The following is an 8863-nucleotide window of genomic DNA, read 5'->3' on the forward strand; positions in this document are numbered from 1 at the left end:
CTGGCTTATTGTATTATTGACACTTTTTCTATTAAAGCTGTTTTCCTCAATTCCCACCTTTCCAAGTGTCGAAAAGCCCAAACAAGTAGAGTGATGTAGCATCTCCCTCCTTGTCGGTTTCAATTTCAAAAACCGTTCAAAACGTATATCACTGTCAAATACAGGAAAGACAGAGAGACAGATAGAAAGAGAAACGTACATAGTATAACTCCCATCTATCTACCATTCTTTGCAAAACAACCAGTCAGCTATGCCTTCAAGGTGAAGAACAAAGAAAACAAAACGAACAAAATCTAGTAAGAAAATGGAAGACACCACAAACAAACCCACCTACCATTCTCCACCTAATTCTCAACTCCAAGGTACTGTTTTCATTAAGTTTTCTTTTCCTTGATTGGTGCCTTTCACACTCTCATAGTTTGACTTACTTCTTCTAAATCCGCTTTTTATTGTTTCTTTTGTTTTTAACAAACTGATATACAGGTATCCAAGGGAATGAGAAAGAAGTTGATGTTGGTGATCAGTATGTTTTAGTTGGAGAAGAGGAAATAAAAGAAGGGTTTTATTCTATATCTGCTGCATCATTGATTTCTGCAGGGGATAGTCAAATGGAGGAAGCTTCAAATGGCAAAATAGAAGACACCCAGAAAGTGGAATCTCAGGAAGAGAATGTGGAGGTGGAAAGTTTGGTTGAAATTGCAAATGGGAAATTTGAGGAGACTCAGAAAGTGGAACCACAGGCCGAGTATATCGAGGTGGCGATTGAGGATGTTGGGGAGGTCAAAGCCGTGGATGAATCCGTGAAAGAAATTCTTATTGATGAGAATTCCGAGTCTGTGGATCAATCATATGATGGTGGTGATTCAGGTTTGAGAACCAGCAATTTTGACAAAGAGGAGAAGAGTTCTGAGGTGGTTGATTCAGGAAAGTATGAGGAAGAGAAGAAAGAGGTTTCTCACTCAGTTGCTGACTATGTTAAGCCTATTGTGTCTTTATCTATGGATTTCAGTCAAGGTGTAGAAGAACCGGTTGAGAATTTGACTGGATTGGAATCGAAGGAAAACGAGGAGAAAGTTCCACTATCTTTAGAGAAGAGTAATGGGATTTCTCCGGTCAAGGCAAACGAGGAGGTGAAGGGGATTGAGGAAACAAAACTGCCATCTCCAGATGAGAATGATGGTTCTTATGAGGTTGCAAAAGAAACAACATTGCCGGCGTTGGGAGAGGATGGTAAAGTTCCCGAGGTGGTGCAAAAGGAAATTGAGGAAACAGAATTGCTGGCATCAGATGTGAGTGTTGCAGAGGCATCAACTGGTGTTTATGAGTCATCAAAGGAAGAAGCTAACGATTCATTGCAGCCATTGGCTAATGCTCCAGCTGTTGACACAAGTAATGTCGGTGAAGAGTGCAACAAGACTGAGATTCCTGAAAGCACAGGAAATCCGGTTAGTAACTTCAAGGCTATATCTAATGGCTTCTGAATTTCTCTTTTGGTTTTTGTTAAACCTTTCAATTTTTCTGATCAAATGGCTGCTTGCTTGCTTCAAATTTCATTACAGCATATTATATCAGTGTCTCAACGCCCCCTGCAACCAACTTCTTGGAAGAGTTGCTGTGGAATTTTTGAAGTTCTACGCCGCTCTGATAGATAACTCAAGGTGAATCAAATTCTTTTGCGAAATTTATTCTCTGGGCATCAATAATATCCTGATAATCATGTTGAGTTTTAGTTGAGTCATGTGCTTGTTTATTCATTTTCAGATTGTTTCTATCTACTACTGCATTGAATTGTGAAATGAGTATCATTTTCTAGTTATCATGTTCCTGCTTGATAACCATGCTAACATATTCGAACCGAACCTGTTCTCCCTGCTCTTTATAAAGTAAATGAGAAGAATCTAAAGACAGGAACCAGCGGTTTTATTTACCAATAAATCTAGAAGCACTGAAAAATTTCACAATGGTCTATGTGGCAAATTGTTATTAATGGATAGAAAAGTGATGTTGGTGTGACCCATAAAAACCAGTAAATACTTGTCATCTCAACTATTTTGAAAATTGTTGTGTAGCATTACACCTTATTTTTAGTTAACTCAAGAAATAAATTATTTGGGAAGAAAGTGAGGATTAATTTCAAATTCTCGGGTTTCCAATTCTTTCTCGAAGAATTATGCAAAGTAGCATGGAATAGTAAGTAACATTACTCCATTATTTCTCACGAATTTTACAAACTCATTAATCGGATCCTAGGCAAATTTCTGTCAATGCAAAATGGTCCAATTGAAGCTTTGACTAAAGAAGGAATGAATTCTTTAAAATATTTCTTCAACTGCATCTTACATTTTGACACTCCCTAATTACCAGTATGACTTTTACACATCCTTACTAATTTTTCGTTGTCTGAGAGTCATTCATTTGACATTCCTAAGGAGACCATCGCTTTTATCAAGCATACCGTCATGTTTAATCAACTTATTCACCCAATTAGAGGGTTACAAACAAAGTATGCTTTACCAGGTAGAATCCCCGCATAATATTTCATTGCTATATTTGTTAGTTATCCAGTTGGAAATGCTATTAAGTTAATCGACCAAATGTTTATTCTGTGGATGCAAACCAGTTTATAGGGAAGAATAATGAATGGGCTTAAGAAGAAACTATGGAAGAAGGAAATGTAATAGATAATTAGAATAACCTGGGGTTTTCTAATACTAAAATCAAATTATAAAGAATTGGGAAGAGTGAAGAAAGTGTTTCTCAATATCTAGGCTGTAGTTCTATTTTAATAAATGCTTAAAACATAACTGATCTACTTATCAGAGAAAAAAACATTACTGATCTATGTAAAATTTATGGTGCAGAAAAGAGAATGTCGTGGGATCGAGCAGTTATATTGTGAAGTTTGCAGACGAGTGTAAAGTATCGTGGAAGCGTTAATAAGTTGTGGTACAAGATATTCGTGCATGAAATGTATTGAGACTAGTTAAATAGAGAGTTTTATATTCAAATTTGTTATGCAGCTCAGATTTGTAGTGTGAGTGGAGCGCATTCTTTATCAGTCAGTCCTGCGTTTATATGTTGTTTTTTTTTTCCCTTATGAAATGGTGGTGTTTTATGATGATTGATTGATTGTTGTCAAGAATTTGTTGTGATAGTACCCATACATTACAGTACATGATTTATTCATTTGTATTTTCAGTTTATTTCTCAGTCCATTTTTATGCAATTCTTCTTGATTGATGACACAGATGTTTCAAGACTTACATTACCTTTCTGTTACTGAGAAATGACAAAATCATTTGGCATTGACCGCTCAATTTTATTTGCAAGCACATTAACCTTATCAATGTTGAACATTGCGTAAACCTTGTTATGTCCTTGCTTAAATGAGAATTGTCCTGGATCCTTTGGGTATATGTATCTATCTACTTGATTGTAATACCTTCCAAATTGAATAACTTTCCTATCAATTGCGGTTAGTGAATGAGGATGTTTGTTGCAGGCTGTTTTTTTCAGTATGCCTCCGAAAGTCTCAAATTTCTGTTAGCATTTGATCAAAAATCTACTTTGAAGGAAAACTAGGATATTATTACAATTCAATTTTAATGTTCTATGGGATTTTTTTCCAAAATAACACCATTTTGCTAACAATTTCATTAGTTAGCAACGTTTCCAAACTATTTAGCAAACTAGCATCTCGAGTCTCTTAGACTCAAATTTACTATATTAACTCGAGAATTAAGACTCGAGTTTCTGTGTTGGCAGGGCTGAGATGGAAAATTTTTCACGTGGAATTTGAGTCTTAACCTAAAGAACGAATCAATCCAGAGAAACGAAAACAAAAACAACAAAGAAGCAAAAGCAACCCAGAGAAGACAAATACAAAAACAACGAAGAGGCAAAAATAACAAAGCAAACCCAAAGAAGCAACAGCAGTAGGAAAGGATCGGATCGATTTGTGGGTTTGTTTCTAAGGTGGGAGTTCTTATTCTTCTTCTCTTCTTCTTCTTCTTCTTCTTCTTCCTCTGCTGCTGTAGGTGTTTGTAGGTTTGTTCTTGGAGTTCTTTTTGATTTGGGTCTGGTGGGTGTTTGTGAGCTTGTTTCGTGTTCTTATTCTTCTTCTTCTTCTTCTTTTGCCATGGGTCTTTGTGGGTTTGTTCTTGGGATTTGTTTTTTATTTGGGTCTGGTTGGTTTGGAGAATGAAGAACGAAGGAAGAAAGGAAGAACAGTTCAGCCAAAGAACAAGAAAGGAACTCGAGTGTCTAAAACTCGAGTTCCACGTGGATTTTAAGTCCACATCAGCTCTGCCAATACATAGAACTCGAGTTTCTTAGGCTCACGTTGCTATAATAAACTCAAGTCTATTAAGCTCAAGATACTAGTTTGCTAATATGTTTTGAAAACCTGCTAACTAACGAAATTGTCAGCAAAATTGTGTTATTTTGCAAAAATATCTTGTTCTATGGCAAACACTTTATTAGTTTCCTATTCAATCACACCTCTGATGCACCACCGAGGTAAATGCATTTTCTAAGCGACTCATTGTGAGGGAAATAAGTAAAAATGTATCAGAAGATCACAAAAATTTTATAACTCAATTGACAGTTTCTAATATTTTCAATAAAAGCTTCCAGGATTCAAAATACCAGAGCGTGTGGTACCTTGTGCACACCAAGTTACAATAGTGAAGATTGTTTGCCGATAATAAAACGATGCCTTCTAATAAGTTCTATGCTAGTGTAGCCCCGTGTAGGCTGCTGCTACAACCCTATGCAATAAAATAATCTCACTCGAAAGGAAAAGGCCAAGCATCCAAGTAATAGAAAAGGTATATATTAAAGCTGCAGCAAATGCTATGACCTTTACAAATGAGTCAAAGGAGGTAACTCCAAGCTATTCACCATTACAAGTGACCTCTGTATCTAACCACCATTCATCAATTGTACTAGAGGTCTCCCTCCAGAATACAACTTCGGAAACTAAGGAACATGGTCGTTAGGTAATAGACAGATATTGTAGTATGGTGGGCTACTTATAACACTGTATCTAGAAACCTCTAGAAAAAGGTCAACCAAGCTTTCCTGTCCTAATCGCCAAAATTTCCTGTCACATGTTACTTGGGGACCTTTGTCTACGTAAAGGAGAAACAAAAAACGGCCGAAGCTCCTTTTTGCCCAATCAGAACTCAGAAGTCCATCTCCTCCATAAGGCCCTGGTTTGTGAAGAATTGGCATTCAAGGTGAGGGTTGAGACTAGATGTTGAAATGGCTGATGTCAGTTACACAAATCAGAAAGTGAAAAAGAAAAAGAAACCAGTAGCTAACAGAGATATATAGGACGAGCAAATGGATCATGCCAGACTGCCACAGTACAACCACGCAAACTGACAACCAGAAAATTAATGCAAATCATGCAAAGAGCTCAGCTAAATGAGGCACTTCTTGTGAGGTCCCCATCAATACATTTTTTTTTTTGCTTCCACATGGAAAAGGGTACTTTTCAGCGCCCAGCTGCTGTGCACGATGAATACATTGGTGTGTAATGAAATGCGCACTTCTGTTAGTTGTTTAAAGCAGGACCCTTGTTTGCATTATAGGAAAGATGAGTCATTAATAATAAAAGAAGAGTGAATGTTACAGCCTTTATCTAGAATTTAAAACATCCCAGGGACTTCTCAATATCCTAAAAAAACCCCAGTACAAACCATCCAAGAGTTTATCAAAATGGATACTTCCTGGGGCAATAAGACAAACAATTTGAATCAAGGTTAGACATTTCACTTATGGGACAGCCACCTCTGGTACGTTTAAAGCTTTGCTTTCTGAGAGATGATATTAAACCAGAAAATTGACAATATGCAAAATGATGTGCCATTGATATTTCCCACCTTAGAAGAAGAGTTTTCCATCTAGCTATTGAAATGTGTGTCCTGAAGGTTTTGTGGAATTTGAAATTCACCAAAATTATGGAGAATTGGTTGAGTGGGGAATAGCAGGAGGACAATGAAAACTAGTTGTAATAATGAAATTTGAACACTGGTAGAATAGAGGAATGGTGAAATACAGCAAGTCCTGAAAACAGGGGCAGAATCATTATATTAATGGGTTTCAGATTTATAACAGCATTACAAGACTAACTTCTTGATTAGCAAATTACATAGTTTGTAAAACCCAATCAAATGGAGTGTAGCAAATTATATAGTTTGTAAAAGCCAATCAAATACATAAATAACATTGGATAATCATGCATTTTCGCGTCAAATGGAGAATAGCGAATTGCGTAGTTTGTAAAAGGCAATCAAATACATAAATAACATTGGATAATCATGCATTTTGGCATTGTGAAAATGGCACCATCACCACTCAATTAATAATCTTAAAAATACAAACACTACAAACAGGGGGGGGAGGGGGGTATGTTGCACAGTTTCAGCATGTGTTAGTCAACAACTTGTAAGGCTTGCTATCCCCATTGGAGTATATATGAGACAACTATGGTAAAATACAGCAACGACAACCATGTATAGTAACTGCTTTAGTCCATATCATTGTAGTACCCTTTGAAAATATATCAAATCATTTTGTTTTCCCAACAGAACAGTAACAACAACAAAACACTCCAAATAAAAATCAGAGCTAACAACAGATTCATAGGCTCAAAAACAAAGTGCACCTAACAAAATTGGAACATACTCTTAAACCATAAACCCTAACCTCTAAGTTCCATTCCGTTCGCCTTCCCATCTGCTCTCTCTCCATCTATCTCCACAATGCAATCACCTCCGCCTGGCGTAAATCAAATACGCAGCTGCAGTAGCAAAAGCAATAACACCAGTAGACCCTGCCACCACCGGCCAATCCAACTTCAACCCGCTTTTCTTCTCTCCTTCAACAACAAACTCCCTTACCCCATTCACACTCCCATTAATGGCCTCGGCCGCCTTCTCCTTCAGCCCGCTGATCAACCTCTCAGCCTCCTCCACTTCCTTCTTCAATCCCAACATCATGGATTCCGTCACTTTCACCTTCTCATCAGACTCCTTCAACGACTCCTCCAAACCCAATTTCTCCCTCATCCATTTCTCCAATTCAGCCCCCTTTTTCGCAACCACAGACTCCAGTTCCTGAACTTTCTTCCTAAACCCATCAATCTCCCTCTCTTTCTCATCAATCTTCTCCCTCATCTCCTCCTCAATCCTAACTTTCTTACTCTTATCCTCAATTTCCTTCATTTCCAAAACCCCTACTTTCCTCTCCAATTCCCTCACTCTCTTCTCACTCTCCAACTTCTCCTTCTTCAAACTCTCCACCTCTCTCTCCAACCTCTCAACTCTCTCTCCCTTCTCTCCCAAAGCCCTCTTCAATTCACTCGCTTCCTTAGTCGCCTCCTCGCTTTCGCTCATCGTCGAAATCAAATCATGCTGCATCCTCGAAACCTCAGTCTCGAGCTCCACCGCTCTCCTGGCCACCGACTCCAAGGACTTCAGCTCCTCTCCGGACCGTTCGATCTCCTTCTCCATCTCTCCGAGCTTTTCCTTCTTCGATGCGTTGTCGTTTCGAAGCTCTCCGATCTCCAAACTCAGTTTCTTGATTCGCTCCTTGCCTTCCGAATTCTCGTTCACCAACTGAACCTTCTCGCGCTCCAAAGACTCGATCTTCCTGTTCAGCTCCGAAACCCTAGCGTCGTAATCGCTGCCGCCAGCGCCGCCGCCGCGTTGATCGAGATCGTAGAAGCTCTCCCCCGTCTGATCCGACTCAGCGCCATTGATGATTATCTCCTTGTCCGCCATTGCTAATCCAACAAATACACACACAAAATTATCACACAGAAACAAAAAATCCTAAACCCTGTCTGGTTGCCAAGAAAATTCAATCAACTAAAGATTCCAAACCAAACAACATAAAAATAGACAAACTTTTGATTAAATTTTCCCAGCAGCCAAACAGAAAAATAAAATTCAAAAAGAGAAAACAAAAAAAAGGAGAGAACCCTAGAAATCGATTGATATTGAGAAATGAGATGATACAATTGTCGATGATATCCGGAAGTGTTGGAGAGTGAACGAAAGAGAAAAATAACAGCGTGTCACAGAGAATGTTTAAGTTTAACAAGCCATTTTGACCATTTTACCCCCCAAAAAACAAAAACAAAAAAAAAAAAGGTTACCTTTTTTCATTTTACCAGAAAATACAGATTTTTGCTGTGTAGAGAAAGTGATAAAGGAAGCTCCGCCTTTACTTTTACTTTTGTTGTTTTTCTTTTTCTTTTCTTTCTGGGTGTGTCTGTCATGAAAGTGTATGTTAGCTAGAGGATTTTTCATTTTTGTTTCTTCTTTTTTTCAGATAAGTATTAAGTAATACTCACCACAGCTTTTACCCCAGCTTTTACCCCGCTGTAATTTGTTTACGTGGTAAGTTGTACATGATAGAATAAAAGTGTTGGGTTTATGTAGTCCATAAATTCACTACTTACAACTCATTATATAAACAAATTACAATAATTACAAGTTTTTTTTACAAATTACTGTTGTGATAGGTTATTAGCGATAAGTAAAAAAAAAAAAGTAAACTACAATTTACCTACTTGTGGTTTGACCGAAATTTAAGTTGCTTACCTGTGGTTTGAAATTTGATACTTTATGCACCTGAAATTAATTCAGTTTAGATTTCCATAATCCACCTTTGTTAAAAATATGGCTAAATATGTAATGTTACTCCACTTTTATGTCTCTCTCATTCAAAAAATATAAAAATCAAAAATCAAAAAGAATCCAGCGGAACACTTGTATCATAGGATTTCAAACCACAAGTATACAATTTATATTTGGGTCCAATTAAGAGAACACATTAAACTATCTATTTT

The 8863-nt window shown here is 37.5% G+C and overlaps 2 protein-coding genes across 4 annotated transcripts; one reads left to right on the forward strand and one right to left on the reverse strand.

Annotated features, from left to right (window-relative positions):
* Nucleotides 1–160: 160 nt before the first annotated feature.
* LOC115957890 lies at nucleotides 161–3243 on the forward strand. Its single transcript, XM_031076233.1, has 4 exons — nucleotides 161–362; nucleotides 484–1445; nucleotides 1560–1658; nucleotides 2862–3243. Exons 1-3 carry the CDS (start codon nucleotides 305–307, stop codon nucleotides 1650–1652), a joined length of 1113 nt encoding a protein of 370 aa, XP_030932093.1. The 5' UTR covers nucleotides 161–304; the 3' UTR covers nucleotides 1653–1658; nucleotides 2862–3243.
* A 3279-nt stretch (nucleotides 3244–6522) lies between these two features.
* On the reverse strand, nucleotides 6523–8292 carry LOC115957485 (peroxisomal and mitochondrial division factor 2). 3 transcript variants are annotated; one of them, XM_031075732.1, is made up of 2 exons: nucleotides 8168–8292; nucleotides 6523–7792 (listed from the first exon to the last, which is right to left on the reverse strand). In XM_031075732.1, the coding sequence occupies exons 1-2, from the start codon at nucleotides 8175–8177 to the stop codon at nucleotides 6777–6779; spliced, it is 1026 nt and encodes a 341-aa protein (XP_030931592.1). In that variant the 5' UTR covers nucleotides 8178–8292; the 3' UTR covers nucleotides 6523–6776. The 3 variants fall into 3 exon arrangements, with proteins under 3 accessions (XP_030931592.1, XP_030931594.1, XP_030931593.1); XM_031075734.1 differs by lacking the exon at nucleotides 8168–8292 and adding an exon at nucleotides 8028–8107; XM_031075733.1 differs by lacking the exon at nucleotides 8168–8292 and adding an exon at nucleotides 7991–8100.
* Between the last annotated feature and the right edge of the window lie 571 nt (nucleotides 8293–8863).

This window comes from Quercus lobata, chromosome 8 (assembly GCF_001633185.2).
Source record: "Quercus lobata isolate SW786 chromosome 8, ValleyOak3.0 Primary Assembly, whole genome shotgun sequence".
Classification (NCBI taxonomy): Eukaryota; Viridiplantae; Streptophyta; class Magnoliopsida; order Fagales; family Fagaceae; genus Quercus; species Quercus lobata.

What these genes read in the sequence shown, in the direction of transcription:
- LOC115957890 (XM_031076233.1), top strand. Translation starts at nt 305, where the DNA reads ATGGAAGACACCACAAACAAACCCACCTACCATTCTCCACCTAATTCT. An exon ending in ACCTAATTCTCAACTCCAAG is followed by an intron (nt 363 to 483) that starts GTACTGTTTTCA and finishes ACTGATATACAG; the next exon opens with GTATCCAAGGGAATGAGAAA. An exon ending in CTGAAAGCACAGGAAATCCG is followed by an intron (nt 1,446 to 1,559) that starts GTTAGTAACTTC and finishes ATTTCATTACAG; the next exon opens with CATATTATATCAGTGTCTCA.